The 19,321-nt window shown below is 33.4% G+C and overlaps 2 protein-coding genes across 8 annotated transcripts in view; one reads left to right on the top strand and one right to left on the bottom strand.

Annotated features, from left to right (window-relative positions):
• LOC116771730 (transient receptor potential cation channel trpm) overlaps nucleotides 1-19,321 on the top strand; it is a 133,883-nt gene that overhangs the window by 56,695 nt on the left and 57,867 nt on the right. The window lies entirely within an intron of this gene.
• LOC116771735 (allergen Tha p 1-like) lies at nucleotides 10,247-12,528 on the bottom strand. Its single transcript, XM_032663673.2, has 3 exons — nucleotides 12,452-12,528; nucleotides 11,389-11,576; nucleotides 10,247-10,986 (listed from the first exon to the last, which is right to left on the bottom strand). Exons 2-3 carry the CDS (start codon nucleotides 11,573-11,575, stop codon nucleotides 10,802-10,804), a joined length of 372 nt encoding a protein of 123 aa, XP_032519564.1. The 5' UTR covers nucleotide 11,576; nucleotides 12,452-12,528; the 3' UTR covers nucleotides 10,247-10,801.

Here is a 19,321-nt window from a genome sequence, read left to right as displayed (position 1 = left end):
GTTTCTTATTACGAACATTATGTGCAAGCTGTTACCTAAGTTCTCGCAGCAAAAGGTTCCTGTTGCTTACTGTTTGACAAACAGTTCACTAATTGATGTACATATATATTAAGTTGTAGGGTTAATCACACCTCTCCTTCACTTAGTTGGGAACATAAATTGTTACGTGTCTGAGTGTACACAAGTTTATATGATTTATACTGAAGGTATCACTTGATGTTAATTAGCGAGGTGGTTTCGAGCATCATTAGCCAGAAGTTCCAGAAATTTTTTAAAACATATTCAAACTTATGGTACAGTAAAAATACTTAATAAACCTCATAACCTCATAACCTGGGTATGTCCGAGCTTACGTGATGGCTTCCTTGTTTTGTAACAATGATTAAATATGTCAATTTTGATTCGACAGCTTCTGATTGATACAGTGGAGAGATAGAGTGAGTTAGCAATGTCAGAGGGTAAGTGACACATACATCGTACGTAGGTATGTACACACAATATTGTCTTCCCGGCAATATTAGTTTAATTTATTTAGTGTATAATGTATATCTTACTTACGTATGAAGTAGACAATAATTACGAACTAAAATAATCTACCCCGTATATTTTTCATTACCATCCGCGGTATTTAACACATTTTATAATAATAAGTGTCCAAAATATATTTGGTGATTTTTTTTTTTTATTTCTACTTACAGCATATTTAATTACTAATTGATAAACCTTATTAATACTTAATTTACGAAGATTCAGAATATTAATAATAAAAAAATTATTTATTCTATAAAAAAATCACAGTTGAATATATTAATACCTACAGCACGCATTTTAATATAGATGTGATTTGATCATAGAAGTTACGAACTAAACAAATCAAATCTTAACGGCGAACCGCTGAGCAGAGCCTTTTACGAATTGGCTATATATTGTATTACCAGTTCTGTGGTGTCAAGTTTGTGAGATAGACCTGTTACAAAATAATTAAAATATAGAATTGAAAGTATCGCCTGAAGCCTCGTGCTGGCTTTAACAAAAATATTAATTACGGAACCTGTTAGAGGCTTGCTTATCGCTCTATTTATCTTTGGAATCTGTTAATTTTTGTTTTGTGTTATCTTTGATCTTTTAGCTAATATATTTTCGATGTTGATTGTACGAAATACAAAATTTTGTAAATACAAATAAATAATTGAATATTTCGTCTTATTTTCTCATCAATCTAAATCACGCTAAGTAAAAGTTCTTTATCTCAGTTTATAGTTAACGTTAGAAACTTCTCGAACGTAAAAAAAATAAATAATGAAGATTATTAAGTATGCATTTTTAATAGTACTTATTAGTTAGGAGGGGGAGGTTATAAATTCGAACCGAATAGTTGAGAACTCTGATTAATATATATATATAATTAAATTCTTTTGATTCGTAAATGAGAAACGAAAAGGCGTCTTAAACTATCTCAACATATTAAGGCATATCATTTGAGTATTACAAGGTGGATATAAAACCTCTGTTGTTAAAGTTTATTTCATGTTTCCAAGGAAAATTATGCTAACTAGGCTTGTTGTCATTTTTTTTACAATTATACCTATTATTTTATAGGTAATTTAAAATAAAAATAATTCCAAACAAATTGTTGAAATCCAATTAAAGTGAATCGGTGTTATAGACAGCGAGAGCTTTGGTTCAATATATTTTTAATTATTTATTTAGTAAAGCTTTTAGCGTACGTATTGGCTTCCCACTGCCAAGTTCTTAAACGGTATCACACACTTCAAAAACCAATTTAAATCTGAAGTAATTGTATGGTACTGTAAGTTATTAGTCAGTCAGTCATCACATTCTAAAATAATTTTAATAACGTAGTTTCAAGCGACTTATATTCACAAAAATATGCAAAAAATAATTATCCCCACAAACGTTCAAACATTGAAAAATAATCGCTGAATTAATTCTACTGTTTGAAGTCAAAAATATTCCATCAGAAAAGCGGAAAAGCCTCGTAATTTTTTCAAATTATTTTTATTTATACATGCGAGCGTAACGGAGCTGGTCGGTTTCCGCCTTAATTATGCAAGGTCCGGACAACTCTGTTCATTTTGATCCTGGAGTACAACCAGTCTCACCTGAGCCCTGGTCATATTAAACATGTTACTGTATACAGCTTTTATTTATACGGTTACAAAAATAATTTAGTAATTCTGATCTGTGATTAACAGTTAATAATGTTATAAGGAAAATGGTTGAATAATATGAATTTAATTCATTTCGGTATTTCTTGTGACGGAATTGCTCACAGTGATATTAATTTCAGTGACGTCCAAATTTTACGAACAGATTGGATGCTTGTAATCTCCTAATCGTAATAGAATTTGGGCTCGAGGAATTTCAATTTACTATAAATAACGCCATCTGTTGGTGATTTGCTCACAGCGGAAAATTAATATATGCTATGCTATGCTGTAATAACAAGGACCAACTGACAGACATTCACATCTCGTCTGCCCGTGATCACGGTTGCTGAAAAGTAACCGAAACGTCGGGAGTATGTAGTTTTTAAAATAATAAAATCCGCGTAGTATATCCGAAATATATTTGTTTCATTTAAATGTATAAAACTCGGGAAAATCTTAGATCTCAAGATATGCTATGGCTTACGCAATTCACTGCATATATTTTATATTTTTTTAAGTTTAGTTGCCACAATATGAATGATTGTTCGTAATTATAAAAAACAAATATGTAGGAAGTGTTCCTAGATATGGATAAAACCTTTGTCTAGGCAATCTAGGCAATAGGCAATACATACGGGAAATATTAATAGTATAGGTAATAAAAGAAATAGTAATTTTACTTACATATATAAGTTCTTGACATTAAAGATAGGTACGACTCTACATTAATTTTATTTTGTCTCTCTTTCTTTATTCGTGTATATTCCTCAGCAGCCCTTAGAATTAAGGAACGGATAAATAAAATATATAGGGTTTCGCAGTGGAGACGAAATTCGTCTGAAAATGTTCCCATGAAGAAAACATGTTTGTTTGCTCATTAAGGGACTTGTTATATAAATGTGTCACAGCTAAAAATTTATATGTCACACATTTATATAAATAAGAACGATTTAAATATTTACGAATTATTATTGTATTTTAATCTGTATTTCTTTCTGCGTGAATTGGAAATAAATTATCGTGTAATTGGGTTGCTGTTGTATTGATTACGTAACATGAACCTTCTCTTATAGGGAGAATAAATTAATATTTGCCTCGATATAATTGTACACGTGATCAGACTTCTAAAATATAAGTTTATAAAACTACTTATAATGACGATCGAGATTTTGATACAATTTAGTAAAAAAAATGTTTTTAAATTCTAAAATGGCTTTGGATACTACGTTAAATATATATTCGAGCGAAAATATACATATACATTGAAATATAATTAATGTAATGTATATTTAGCTATAATGATATATAAAATTTATAAACGAACATTAGTTTTATTTATTGATATATATTTAAAGGCGTGTAAACGAGAAAATTACATGTCAGCTATAGTAGAGCCTTCCAGCTTAATAGTCTTCTTCATCCTGGCAATTATCCCAGCATTGGCCAGGGTCTGCCTTCCTGCTTAAACTCCTCCACTTTGCACGATCTTTAGCATCCGCGGTGGTAAGTCCATTGGCTCTCATATCCTGTTTCACGGTGTCCAGCCATCGCTTTCTTGGGCGTCCTGGGGGTCTTGCTCCAGGGACCGACATATCAAGGCAAATTTTTCCGACGTAATTCTCAGGCCGGCGTGCAACGTGACCATACCATCTCAGGCGACTCTCTTGAAGCTTATCCGCTACGTCACGGACTCCAAGACTACCTCGGATAAATGTGTTACGTATACGGTCAGCTCGCGTTACGCCACACATCCACCTCAGCATCTTCATCTCCGTGACGTGAAGCTCCTGAGTGTGCCTGGACAGTGTTGGCCAACATTCGCTTCCATATAAGAGAACCGGTCGGATTATGCTCTTGTATATTATTCCCTTGAGCTTGGTAGGTATTCTGCGATCGCAGACCACACCTGTGACCTCACGCCATTTCGCCCAAGCAGCGCTGATCCGGGCTTGGACATCGTGATCGATGCCTCCGGACTCATGCAGAATAGATCCAAGGTACCTGAACTTTTCCGACTTAACGGCTGGTTCAGGACCTATATGGATAGTGCAAGAGTCCGGGCTTCCGCAAGCCATGTACTCGGTCTTCGTCACATTTAGTTTGAGACCACCGTTCTCAAGCGTACCCTTCCAGAGGTTCACTCTTCGCTCTAGCGTCAACCTGCTCTCATCAATGAGCGCTATGTCATCGGCATACATCATCAGCCATGGAGGCTGGTCCTGGATGTTAGCCGAGACAGTGTCCAGCACTATATTGAACAAGAAGGGGCTAAGAGCCGAGCCTTGGTGAACCCCTACTGAGATCGGAAAGGGTTTTGTATCGCCAACAGCAGTCCTAACCATTGAAACGGAATCGCGGTACATGTCTCTGATGATGTCAATATAGGCCTCAGGGATCCCTTTGAATCGCAATGCCCACCAGATACATTGACGAGGCACGCAGTCAAAGGCCTTCTGCAGATCTAGGAATGCGACATGCAGAGCTCTCCTTTTTTCCCTGTATGCCTCCATCAGAGTTCTGATGGCAAAGATGGCGTCCAAGGTGCCCGATCCTGGCTGAAATCCATATTGACATTCCGAGACAGTACACTCTCGGCGGAGCCTGAGGTCGATCATACGCTCAAAGAGCTTCATGGTGTGACTCATGATCTTAACGCCCCTATAACTACCACAATCTTGAACACTGCCCCTGCCTTTGTATATAGGGGTAATGTAACTATAACGCCACTGATGTGGCATAGTCCCAGTGTTCAAGACGCGGTTAAAAAGGTCCGTCAGTATGAGCACACCAAGAGAGCCCAATGATTTCCACGCTTCGATCGGAATATCGTCAGGTCCCACCGCTTTCCGATTCTTCATGCGTCGAAGACAATTCCGAGTTTCGTCAGGTGTTATCGGGGCAATAAGTCCAAGATTAGGAGGTATTTCGGTTGGAAGACTGCACGGGTGCTGAGTATTTAGCAACTCCTTGAAGTAGCATCTCCATCTCTCCTTCACAGAGGCATGATTACACAGCAACGTGCCTTGGGAATCTTTGACGCTAAGACATTTTGCGATATCTCGCGTCGCCTTATCCCGAGCTCGTGCCAATTTGTAAATGAGCTTCTGCCCCTCCGCAGTTTCAAGTGTATCATATAATGGTGATAACCTATCACTGCGGGCTCTGGCAACAGCCCTTTTACTGGCACGTTTCGCTGCTATGTACTCTAGTCTGTCTTCAGGAGAGTTTGATTGCTGCCACTTCTTAAAGGCAGTCTTCTTTTCACGAATCACCTCCTGCACTTCGTCATTCCACCACCATGTCTCCTTGTCAATGACCCGTCCTCCCTTAGAAAGGCCTAGAACTCGTTTACCTGCTGTGATAATTGCTGACTGGGCTCGATCCCAAACTTCCTGAGCAGTTTCGGTATTAGTCGACAGATTTTGACTCTCAACCTCTGCCCGAAAGCTGGTCTGCATCGTTTCATTCAGCAACCACCACCTGATGCGAGGCTTACGTTTCTCGGCCACTTTCTTTTTCGGGGTAACGACATAGTCCATGACAAGAAGTCGATGTTGGGCCGTCAGGCTTTCACCAGGAATGACTTTGCAGTTAGTCACCTTGCTGATATGACACCGTCTGGTCAGCAGATAATCTATTTGGGTTGAGTGGGACCCGCTCTTATACGTGATAAGGTGCTGTGGAGTCTTTTGGAAGAACGTGTTCACGACGGCTAAGTCAGACGCAATACAGGTTCTGAGAATATTTTCTCCCTCTGCATTGCGGCGACCATAACCAAAACCACCGTGTACACGGTCAAACGTTTCCGTAGCCCTACCTACGTGGCCATTTAAGTCCCCCCCAACAATGATTACTTCAGCAGCTGGTATAGCACGTAGAACCTCTTCAAATTGCTCCCAGAATGACTCTTTTCGGACCCGCTACATCCAGCCTGAGGAGTATAAGCACTGATCAAGTTAGTAATCACTCCCTCGATCAGTACCCGCACCCGCATCAGGCGGTCGCAGCGACGATCAACTTCAAGAAGACCATTCCGAAGCTCTTCAGATAGCACTACCGCTACACCAGCTTTACCTGAAGGCGACCCAGTGTATATCAGCCGGTAACCCTGTCCGATGTTCCGAGACTTATTGCCCTTCCAGCGAGTTTCCTGGAGGAACGCACACTGGACCCGACGTCTCATGAGTACATCTGCGAGTTCTCTGCATCGTCCGGTTAGAGAGCCAATATTCCACGTTGCAAAGCGGAGTTTCCTTTGGGGTACTAACGTCTTTAGCCGTGCCCGTACTTGACACGGTAGCACTTGCCCACTTACCGCAGGTGTAGGGCCATGTGCCTGCGCGTCGTTTATCGGCGACGCCCTAGCCGTACCCAGTCCATAAACTTTTGCAACCATGAGAGTGGCGGGAGTGGTTTTAACGAAGCGACTGCCGTCTGACCTCCAAAACCCCGTTTTACGGGTTAAACCAGGAAAGGAAAAGATAGAGAAGGGGGGAAAGAGGTTAGGAAGGGGAATGAGGGGAGGTACAGGACACCACCTTCATGGACTGAGGATAGAGGTATGAAAGTGGTGGCTCGAGGATCCGGGGTCGCGTACCCGTATGCCCAAGGCTAAATATCGGAAAAATACTTAGTAGGACACCCTCTGGATACCAAGCCTATAGCCTTCCAGCTTAATAGTAAGCCATTTAATCCTAAATAAGTGTTATTTGTATAAGGTCCAGTTGTTAGGGTCAAGCTTATCTCCGCTAAGAGTACTTCCGCTGATGGAGTGGTCTCAAATTTATTGCACCCGACCTGATCGTTATAAATGTTGTTGAGATGTGGAGTTGTTTCACTTTTAAACCGGTGTAGGATCCGAGAGACACGATACTTTTGATTTTATTATAAAATTTAAATCTATATGTGTCTTACAAAAACACAACTCGTGACTTATGACCACCCACAGCCAGCTAAGTACACCACGACTATATCTTTATTATAATCTATTCAGTATATCCAAAACTTGAAATCTGTGCTAAGTCTAAGGACTTTTTATTATTCGGTAACCATTATGACGTACATTAAATGTGACGTCTTCAATCTTCCAACCTTATATTTCATCCACACAACTTTACTTATCCATACAGACTTCATTGCATATCTTATAATCGTCTCACTTACGTAACACAAGGGCACTTCACTGTTTTAGTATGTATTTTTAATTTCTTCTGTGTTTTCTGTGTGTATGTAGTAATTTTTTATTTATAACTTTTACACTCGTTTCAGATGTTTGTGTTGCGACATTTGTTCTTTCGTTCCTAAAACCACTTTCAAACTCAGGCTTTTTCAAGTAAATATAGTCATTCATTTAGTATGCACTTCGTGAAATGTTACCTACTTGGAAGTTTATACGTCTTTCAATAAAAATAATAAGAATTCGAGTGTGGAAATGAAATATGAAACCAGAATAAGGTATTGAAGTAGTGAAGCCGAGAATAGAGGTCGTATTATATGAATGAGATCTGAAGGTGGTTAAGGAAATTGTCTTTATAAATTTTGAGGTATTGCTGTATGAATGAAAATCAACAATATTTGATGAACTAGATATAAAAAGCTAATTAAATTAAAAGCTTACGATATTAGATTAGATTCAGAATTTTAACAGCTCCTTAAAAAAAATAAAATTTATAATGATCTAGTAATCGGAAAGATGGACGAAAGTAGAGTCAATATGTTATACATTATATAATTTTTAATGTTATTAAGCATGAAATAAAGAGGTGAGAATATTGACGGATAAAATATACACGTTCATCATCAATAGTTATAATCAGAACCGTGCGTATTTCTCACAGTTAGTAAGTCCTTTAAAACTCACGATATATATCTGTAACTTATAAATTGGGAATCTTGGATCGACAGTGTAAGTTCGGGAGTGTATTTTTATTCTTCTAAAACCGATTTAATGTTTGAGTCGTTATTTTAGTGTTCCGTTTTATACATGACTGGTTTTTGCCTGCGACTTCCCCCGCGTGAACATCGGAGTAGCGTCATAAAGTGATACAACAAAAGATATTAAGTGTGAGGCATGTGACTTCTTAGACAATGAAGCTGGTGTGCGGCAATCTCCAGGAACTAACTACACGTAATTCCGGCATAAATTAGAGTCTATATGTTATTTTGTTATTTGAGCTACATAATGAGTAGTTTCATCAAAATTCACTTCATGTTTTTTTCGTGAAGAATCAATAAACCTCCTTATTTACGTCCTTACAAACGTTTCCGTTTACAATATTAGTATAACATAAATTATTAAGTTAACTCACACACAAAATTACATCGAGTCTCAAAATTAAACGAAAGATTAGGACAGAATTCAATCTTATCGAGTTCTGTTTCTTTTTTAAACCTTAAAGCCAAAGTTGTGGAAAAACAACCTAAATGTACCCACCCACGTATATTACTGAGCAGAATCCAGGGCATTTTGTTCAACTTTATCTGCGATATAAAATTGAGTATACCATCGAGGAAATATGAAGTACGCTGCGGAACTTTATGGTTTTGAGAACCGCAAACATACATTATGTATACAAAAATGAATTATTATATACATACCTAATAAAAAATTGTTTGTGTTTACTAAAATATCACGTTTTAATGTAAAAACCTTTGTTTTTTGAATACTATCACATTCTTTACCTCTCATTCCAAATGTGTTATATATTACGCTTTGATACTTGTGTGTGTGTGTCTGTGTGGTGATGTAGCTCATAAACGGACTCATAAAAGCTCATAAAAGCTAGTTTCCCTGCAGTAGATTTTAGCTATGATCGGTTGATATCGGTAAACAGGTTAAGAGAATATTTTCCAAAGCAATTTAAGGCATAAATTGCCCCCGTCCTAGTAAAACCGTTGAATGACAATTAATGTGAAGAGGTTTTTAACTTAATAAAATTTGATTATCTTCACTATCATTCAGATTTATAATATGCTTTAATAAATTAAAATTTAAATGTTAGCGACATGACAAAATTATTTTTTACAGAATTAACAATAATTCTAAACAAAAAAAAGATAATGTCAATTAAAAAGGACAAAAATATGTTTAAATAAAAAAATTAAATAGGATAATATAACATAAAAATTAATAAAGGCGAGCAGGAATCGAATCCGCTACCTCAATGTAATCACGTTCCAGATATTTTTTTATATTAAAAATTTATTTTGTATGATAGTTCAACGTCGTTTTAATATTAAAGACAGTGATACGAATGCAATTGATATTTTTTTTATATATAAAATAAAACAATATGCTGTCAAAAGTCAGTAAAGTCGCGTGAGTTGTGACGATAGCATAGTCATAATTAATTGTTTTTTTTTTTATTTTTATTTATTAATGTGTCACATACTGATCATTCATCAATCTTCGCTCGGTTCATTTCAAGTTTCGTAAATTTTTTAGAGATTACCGTCTTTTTCGTTTATAAAATATTCATACAAATATTATTTCTTTACCCCGTTCGTGCTAAGTTTGCTGATCTTAAAGTGGAAAGCTTGTGAATTTTCGTCCGGAAAACAATTCTGGAAAAAATTATACACGATCATCATAACTCGTTAAAGTTTATAAGAAAAATAATAAAAAGCTTATACTCTGTTAAGATCAGCTTAATTATATACAAATAAAATACTTATAAAAGGATCTATGATTTAATCGCTAATAAATCAGCAATTTCAGGAGATTAGTTTTGTGAAATCCTGGCTCTACTGTGTTAAAGCCGGCTCATGTTTAAAATCTGTTTTTTTTTTTTTTTCGGGAAATAACTCCGTCTTAGTAATCTCTTTGTTGATTCATTTTATGAAGGCCTCGATTTAATTACGTTCAGAATAGATAATACTCATATAATATTAAAACAATATGTAATAAAATACCATTAAAATAAAGATAAATGTTGTGTCCCAGAAGAGATACGATACAATCTTTTTGACTCAACTTTCATTATAAAGTTGGCCGAAAGAAAGACGTTGTCACTTGATACTAACCAAAAGTTTGTGTTTTTCTTATCTATTTAAATGATTTGGAAATAATAATAGACTGCTGCTTCAAAAAATTATATAATTTTTCCTATCTCCAAGTCACCATTGCTCGAAATGTACGTCTGATCAATCAGCGCACTAATTTTAATGACTTGCAACAAATAAATAGGTCGTATACAACTGTCGGTATAAAAATAAAATATATTCAAATAATAATAATACTTATCACAAAAAATATTTACATAGAATTATAAAATTATTTTTCTAAAATCCAGAAGCACTACTTGACTAAAGAGTTCAATTTAATTCAGGAAAGCTAATGACAAATATGGACGCATTTTTTTGTAAACGGTTCGTAAGAAATTGAAGGATAAAGCTTTAATAAGAAATTGAAAGTATAAATATATTAGCGCAATGAAGAAAATTACATTTTATGCAATGGAAGGCATTTTTAGAGGTAAAGTCTCCTCTCTAAAAAGAGTCAAAGAAGAGTTACAAGATAATATAGAGATTAAATATCTTAGAAAAATTACAGACGAGCGAAACCTTTTTTAAAATTTTCTTTTAAAAGTAACGATGTCCTCATATCGCTTGTGTCTTTAAACCGTTCGCCATTAGACGTCTCTTATTTCGTCTTCATATTTCTCAGCGTACACTCCCTCCGGGTCGAATTTCTCCACCAGCTGTTTCCAATAATCACGTTCGTTTTTTATCAGGTGTTTTATTACTTTGCGTACGCCATCCTTCTGTGTTTCAGTGCATTTGTCGCAACCGCTTTGGAGAGCGTCGGCAATATGAGCTGTGAGAAATATAGAATTAACGCTTCGGACTTATAATTTAATTATTTCGAACTATTTCGATAGATTGTTAACAGACGGATTGGCACTTCATGATATATAAATCTATGTATTATTTAACTCACCGTAAAAAAAATATTTATCACTAATTTTAAGTTCAATGACGTTGAAGACTTTCGCGTGTACTCTTTTTAATGAAACTTATTCTTTCCGATAGCTATACTTTTTTTATCATTTACTCACAATCTGTTAGTTACTGGCAGACACTTATATCTCGTCCGCCGAAAAAAAACTAAATTATTCAAAAAAGTTATTGTCATTAACGTAAAAGCTTACTTTAAGTGTAAACTGTTATTATTGTAGAGTAAAATCTTCTCAATCACATTAACGGTATGAAAGCTTACATTTCAATTCTTTTCCCTCCGGTGTGCATCTACCCTGATCTAGGACACATTTCACGTATGCCGCTAGAAGTCTCTTATTGGAGAGCACATCGTCGATATTAACTGAGTCGTATCTCTTTTCGTATGTTTGTGTGTTTATTGCTGTGAAACACGCTACCAGGAGCACAGAAATTGGGAAGAGGTCCATTCTGAAACACCGATTAGATCACATCACATTACAGTGAGCCCGAAGATATTGATCAAGATTATCGTACATTTTGGGTTTATTGAAGTCTATAAGATTAGCGTATTATAATTTTGGATATACTAAATTATATGAACAAAAAGAAAAATGAGCAACTTTCTCTGTATATATTATATAGGTACATTATACGGCGTTGTTTTTTTTATTATGAGAGGAAATCATTCAAAATAAATAATACTATTTATAATCGCGTGAGTCGAACCTGCGACCTGCTTAGTTTCGAGTTTCAGTCACTTTACCAATTGAACTATCATGACACGTCGCATTTATTTTAATTTGACTTGAGCTACAAGTCATCGTTAATTAAATTATGACTTCAATGTTTGGAAAATGAGTAGTATAAGAATTATAATTTAGTTCATAGTAAACATAAAACTATTTTTAAAAGAATAAATATATTTTTGTTTCAGGTAAGCACCGGAAATGAACGCGACAAGATTCAGGAACAAAACTAACATATTAATAATGATTTTATGATTTACCTCTGAGTCTATTATGTTATATTTTTATTTTTTATTTCGACCACTTTACAGTGAAATAAAACTAATATTTTTTGGATTTACTACGCGAATTTTATTATTTTAATGTACTTAAAATGCCGACGTTTGGTAACCGAAACGACGGGATATATTAGTTTTATTTTCATGGATACTCGCGAAAGTCTTAGATCTCATTATTTTGCAGTGACGCAGTGACCACGATTATCGGAGTATGAGATGAAAGCGTCACAAAATCTTTAAGTTCATACCAAAAACCATAGTTTTATTTAACACACATTTGTCAAGTCTAAGATGAGTCTAAGATAATTATAATACTTACGTTGTTCATCTAAAATTTCTATGAAAATAACTAGAACTATAGACTGTCACGTAACAACTCCGACTACAATTGTAATGACATTTCTTTTATATATAGCTCCCTGTTACATAGAACGATCTTGACCGAGAAGAATTCTTATTAAAATTTAATAACTAAAAACACGCGATGTCTCTTTATCTAGATTAATTCACTTTCAATTATAGCATCAATATTAAAATACTTAATACTTGTGAATCTAATCTCTGATAATCGTCTCACAGAAAAATTATATATTTTTATTCAGGAATTACAAGGACAAATTAATTTACATTTAAAACGACCCTGTTGAATAAAACACTTGTATTTACGGATGATGTAGTTTAAAACAGTAAAAGCGCGTAGTGCATCCAAAAATATTAGTTTTATTTGAATGAAAACTCGCGAAAGTCTTCGATCTCGTCGAGCCTTATTAACTTTTTTATTCGGATAAGACATCATATATAAAATCCTTATTATAAACTATTTCTCAAAACATTTCAAAAAAATGTAATGTATCTATTTTTCTTTTACATTTCTTTACATTGCGTGGATTTTTAAATATACGACTATTTATTTAAAGATTTTTTTATCTAAATTATTTATGTTTTAAAACGAGGGTTATTCAATACGGGTCTTATTTAAGTTATGATTTCTTGGGAGCAGTATATACTATTTCGTCTCTATCTACGGCCTCGTCAACAAACGGCTCCGTGGGGACCTTCGAGTTATGGGAAAATTCATCAACAACAATCTTATGGGAAATTTTACTTCAACGGCACAATTACCATAAATTAATATTCATTTTATACAGAACACTAATATTCTATTTTCTTTTTGTGTGATAAACTTATAATGTATTACTCTTCATAATCCCATTTTAATTCGCTAGTTTAGTCCGTAATTTAATGCGCTGTAAATATCTTATAAATCCCAGAGAATCCGTTGTTGTATCGTATGCATATGTAAATTGTAAAATGGAATACAATCTGTATTTTGTTAGCGATTTAGACGACTAAAATGTTGTTTATTTTACCCTGTTACAAAAGAATTATATCCTCCACTGAAAGCCACTTCGACCGTTGATCTTTGTTCGTATGTATAAAATATTCGCCAAAGAAACCTACGAAAGCTGTTTACATGTCTTGTATCAAATATTTCATGTACAGGTTTTATTTAACAACTCCAAAAAAATATATATAATTTTGTCGAAAATCATCTTTGTGTTTTAGAGATTCAAGAAATACCATATAATGAGATGTAAGGTTTTCGCGAGTATTTATTTAAATGAAACTAATATTTTTCGGATTATACTAAGCGTATTTTATTTATTTAAAAACCACATACTCCCGACGTTTCGGTTACTTTTCAGCAACCGTGATCACGGGCAGACGACATGTGATCTTTCTTTATATTTCATTTAAAAAACTTAATCTGTCGCAGAGTTCGAGTGGTCCTAGAACAATATGAGATTTAAAACGCATGTCATGTCGCTAGGAATTCTTCCTTTTATACGTTGTAGACTTCCAATATCGAAGATTACTTTCAGACTCATAAATTTTATTGAAGAACAAAAATATCTTTGACAAAAATATTGGAAAGTTTGTCCGCTTTAATGTAAATTGTTGGATCAATGTTTATTTGTTCATGCTTCTTAATTTAATCACAAATCGATCTTTCCATTGTTAATGGTTTTTTTTTTTAACTAATTATTATAATATGTTTTATAAATCTTCGCTTGAGCTCTCTCTTATAATGCTCTAGTTTATGACTTATACTTCTATGATCGTCTTTCAAACTAATTCGTTATTTCATCGATGCGGAGATGATACAAATGTCCAAATTTAATCAGTCATGAACATAATGTCTAACTTTGTTAGACGGGTTTGGAATCGGTCTGTCATTAAGTCTCTTGTTTTGGTATCCTAACAATATTGTTTATGAGAGGTCACAGTTTACTTGACTGTTGGAACAAACCAGTCGAAACGCTTAAAGGATTATGAAGTGCTCCGCCTCCCATGAACTCATTACTGGTGCAGCCGACAAAGAATTCTTCATTGGATCATCAAAATTCTTCTCATACTTTGAACATTTAAAAAATATTCATTAACGATCGTGTAAATGCTGCGGAGGTGGAAATTGAAATTTGTATATAATTTAAACCTAGCAATAAAGATGTTAAATTAAATAATAATAAAAAAAAATATACGTACTTTTAATGGTTTATATTTGTATTTTTGGCTTGAATTCTGTATTTTGAGATGTGATTCGTTTTATTTTCTTTTGGAACTGAATGGTTTTAAATAAGTAAAATGTAATTCAGATTTTAAAGATACAAGATTGGTTAAAGGTACAAGATTTGAGAGTATAATAATATAGGAAGTTAATTTAATTGTTTTTATATAATTATTTTACTTAAAATTATCGTCAATATATAGACAATATTTTTCTTGTTATTATACCCAGAATTCCGTAAACCCTATATATTTAAGTTACTTATATAATTAATATGGAATTGTCATATAATTATTTGGAACAGCATTCGCGTCTCTTTAATAATACATACAATAATGTTATCATAACGTACACTCCTCAGTTAGCTCGAGACTGAGGTCTACATTGTTTGAATATTATTAAATTAACACAGCACAACAAAATCTCCACATTGTCTGAAATTTTAAACACTCTTAGTCTTATTTCAGGCAAGTTAGTTATTTCAATGTCACATATGGACAGTACTATTAAAGTACTGCCCAGACTTTGTTTAGTTTTGAAAACTATAAACCCGCTGATAGTGTTTCTTGTATTGAAATTAGTTTAAATTTTTAACAAATATCATTCGGGTACTATATTTTCTATGATTTAAATAAAAAAACATTAACTCAGATCTCATCTTTACTATGATTTTGAGCTTTATTTCATGTGCCCGTTAAAATTTACTCTACATCTTGTTATCTATTATGTCGTGTGTAAAATCTCTATAATGTTATTGTATATTATTTTTTAACATTTCAGTAATAAATCAGATTTTTCAGATTTATATTCCTTTCTTTATATTGTAAAATATTCATTTAAAATAAGCGTCTTAACATTATAAATATTCCTTTATCCGGATACGTTCTTTAGAGAATTCAAGAGCTCACTTTGTAAAAAAAATTTATAATAAGAATGAATACCTTGTATTTGGTGCTCATTAACATAAGTTATTTTATATATCTATAAATTTTCTATATATTTAGGTTTTCCTTATATCTATATAGATAAACAAGTCGCTAGATTGATTGATCGAGATCTGATTGTAATGATTATTTGAATGGTACTTATTTAAAGGCAACGATAATATCCATTTAATTTATATGAAAAAAATATCATACAATAGTTTGCTTGTATAAATCTTACGAACTGTCCTGTGGTTAGGCAATTTTTAATAAAAAAAGTTAAAAAAAAAAACATATTTTCTTAACATATTTTAACACTGCAAGAGATAACATCTTTTTCAAAATTTTATACTTTATTTAGAAGAACATAATATAACTCAGTCAGTATATTCAAATTAGTTTCTATGGAGGGGATATTTTTACAATATTTGGTTAAATAAAAAAACATTTCTGTTGCATTTATTTTGCATTAATACAAATTCTATGAGTTTTGTTGCTAACTATTTAATATATGCCACCAACTCTTATCACAAAGCACTAGCTGGGTGTTAAAAGCTTTGTTCTGTAAGCATAATGAAATACGAAAGTTGACTGTAATTTAACGCGCATTTTCATTCCATATCCATTAGTACGAATTTTTCATTGTTTACTTCAACACTGATAGTTTTAATGTGGTCACGACATACATAATCGGATGACGTTCCACGTCTGTGGTTAGATAGAACGTTGGTATTTTGATAGCAGTTGGAACCTATATAAGAAAAGGTTAACTAATGCACTAATACTTTTTACATTTCTATATCATAGAAGTACTGAAGGGAATTTTGGCATCAATGCTAATTAACTAAACGAAGAATTGCTTTCCAAAAATCCCTTATTCAGATATGATACGCATCACTCCAGGTCGTCCAGAGCATAGTAAAAAAAATCACGCATATTTCGCGTTACGAACACACCCATCAAATAGATCTAAATTTAACGCCCAGCGGTTCAGAATAATTTACTACCTTCGAATCAGTCGTTTTTTCAGGCTGTCATGAAACCCTTTCCTTTGTCGATATCGATAGATTTAGATTTTATTTTCTTCCCCTATTCAGCACTTCTCCGTAGTCGGTTTGTCATCATCACTGGTGAATATGCGATCGGCATAATATTAAGAAAGTCGCAGAATTTAGTCTCGTTAACCTAAAGTGTGAGCTAAAGTATTTTTTTCAGACGACTGACAGTTTGAGCTCGAGTGCGTTCTAATTTGTGTAATGAAGAAAAGAGTAAAGAAACCAGGAATATTACACTTCGAGATTAAAAAATCTTTTGTTTGTTTTAGACAGATGATGATAACTTTCGTAAAATATTTTAAAGACGACTTCAACTCTAAGAATGTCAGAAATTTTAATGCATCATTTCCACAATATATCTTTATATATATAATTCTTTTGTACGTGCGTATGTTACTTAACTCCTCCTAAACTATGTTACCGATTTAATTTTTTTTTTTTTATATTCAGATAGTTTAGTTTCACAAATCAGAGCCACAGATGGCGCTACAGTCGATTTCTAAGATATATGTAATGAAAAGACTGAAAAATACGTTACTATATGTATTTTTAGCACACTATATATTTCAGTACTTACATTATTAATCAGAAAACTTTGATGTATTCTAAGTGGAATTGGCCTAAAGATTGATTGTCTCCGTCGTACATGGATAATTCGTTATCTTTTTAATTTACTTTCTATAACTAAGTTAATTCCCATATCTATGAGATACCAACCGGTAACGAATTTTGCGTCCATAAATCAAAAAGTTTTGGAGCTTCACACACGTTGCATTGATTCTTTTGGTGGAAAAATATCTTAGAAACTCCCAATATACTGAAGCTTCTTCACAACCTCCCATTATCGATCAGACCTACGCAAATGTGATTATCATACACGTGTTTGTTGAATGTGTGTGTTCAATAGTTGTATGTCAGACGAATGTCATTTTAATCAATTATAAATTCTATAATTAAGTTTCAAACAACGTTATTATTTGATCAATATACAGATACAGCTAATCTGTGACCAGTTCTTGTGATGTCAATGTCAAAGTTCGTTGAGAAGTTTTCAAATCTGTTTGCTAATAAGATTGTTATCTTGTTTCGTTAGTTAAACATTTCAAAGGGTTTTAAATTGGACTGGTTATAATAATAGCTGTTCGAAATATAAATACTTCATTTTTTTTTTTTTTATAGAGGAGGTTTTAATATAAATTGTAAAGTTCTTTGTTAAAAATTTATTCCTTCATATAGTAAATTTTATTATTCATTGTAGTGTCACTTTATTAGAGTAAAATAAGACATACTTACTATAAATGTTTTTATTTCATTGATATTACAAAATAATATTGGTATTAAAATATTCAATACTTTTTGTTTATATTAAGAATAAGTCCTATGTGTAATAATAAAATTACATTTAAATAAAACTAATATTCCTCGGGTTACACAATGCGTAATATTATTATTTTAAAAACTACGTACTCCCAACGTTTCGGCTACTTTAAGGGAACGTGTTCACGGGCAGACGAGATGATCTCTCGGTGTAAAATACGCGTAGTATAATCCCGAAAAATATTAGATTAATTTTAATGAATACTCGCGGAAGTCTCAGATCTCATTATAAAATTACATGTTATTAAAATTCGTCATTTTCGTTTCGTTTACTTGTGGTATGTATGCTTATATACATGTGGTTAAAAATATGTCTGTCGACATTCAAAGAATCTCGTCAAGCATTAGGGTTAATCCAGAAATAGAAAATAAAATTATTTAGTTTTTTATATATGCATTTTTAACACTTACGAGGATATTGATTGATAAGTTTCTCGGTTGAACATCGTGAGGAAACCTGGTCTTATAATTTCAAATTATAAGATTGAAATCGCCAACCCGTCTTGAGCAAGCGTGGTGATTAACGCTCTAACTTTCTCCATGTTAGAAGAGGCTTTTGCTCAGCAGTGGGCTCCGATAGTCTGATGATGATGATGATGATGATGATGATGATCCTACAACTACAAAATTGGCTATATGGTCGTCATTCAATAGGAGTCATTGATGGATAGAGCCTTTTTGTACATAGTGACGCTAAAATAATATTATATTTTTCTGCTACTTTTGCTAATCATTAGAATTAAATATAGAGTGAGATAGATGGAAGGACAGGCAATGAAACATGTTACGATTTGATTAGATGGCGTCGGCGAAAGTCAATTTATTATTAAATGACACTAATATATTTCGGATATACTACGCGAATTTTTATTATTTTAAAACTACATAATCCCGACGCAGCAACAACCGTGATCACGGGCAGACGACATTGAAGTAGACGACTGAAAAGTAACCGAAACGTCGGGATTATGTAGTTTTAAAATAATAAAAATTCGCCTAGTATATCCGAAATATATTAGTTTCATTTAAATGAATAGAACTCGCGACAGTCTCAATCTCATCAAGCAGAATGAACTGGAGATGAAAATGTAATTATTCAAGAACAACTGAATTAATACGCGTTTATTTCATGATGTATGGGACTAAATTTGAAAGCTTTATGATATTTTGTGGTCGAAATGAAAATGTATATAAAGATAAATAAATTATAGTAATACTGGCATTATTTTCTCTTTATTATGAATGATCTTGTTACACAGTTATAT

Source organism: Danaus plexippus (assembly GCF_018135715.1).
Source record: "Danaus plexippus chromosome 16 unlocalized genomic scaffold, MEX_DaPlex mxdp_23, whole genome shotgun sequence".
Classification (NCBI taxonomy): domain Eukaryota; kingdom Metazoa; phylum Arthropoda; class Insecta; order Lepidoptera; family Nymphalidae; genus Danaus; species Danaus plexippus.
The sequence above is the reverse complement of the archived record's forward strand: the minus strand, read 5'-3'. Positions and strand labels throughout refer to the sequence as shown.

What these genes read in the sequence shown, in the direction of transcription:
- LOC116771735 (XM_032663673.2), bottom strand. Translation starts at nt 11,575, where the DNA reads ATGGACCTCTTCCCAATTTCTGTGCTCCTGGTAGCGTGTTTCACAGCA. An exon ending in GGAGGGAAAAGAATTGAAAT is followed by an intron (nt 10,987 to 11,388) that starts GTAAGCTTTCAT and finishes TATTTCTCACAG; the next exon opens with CTCATATTGCCGACGCTCTC.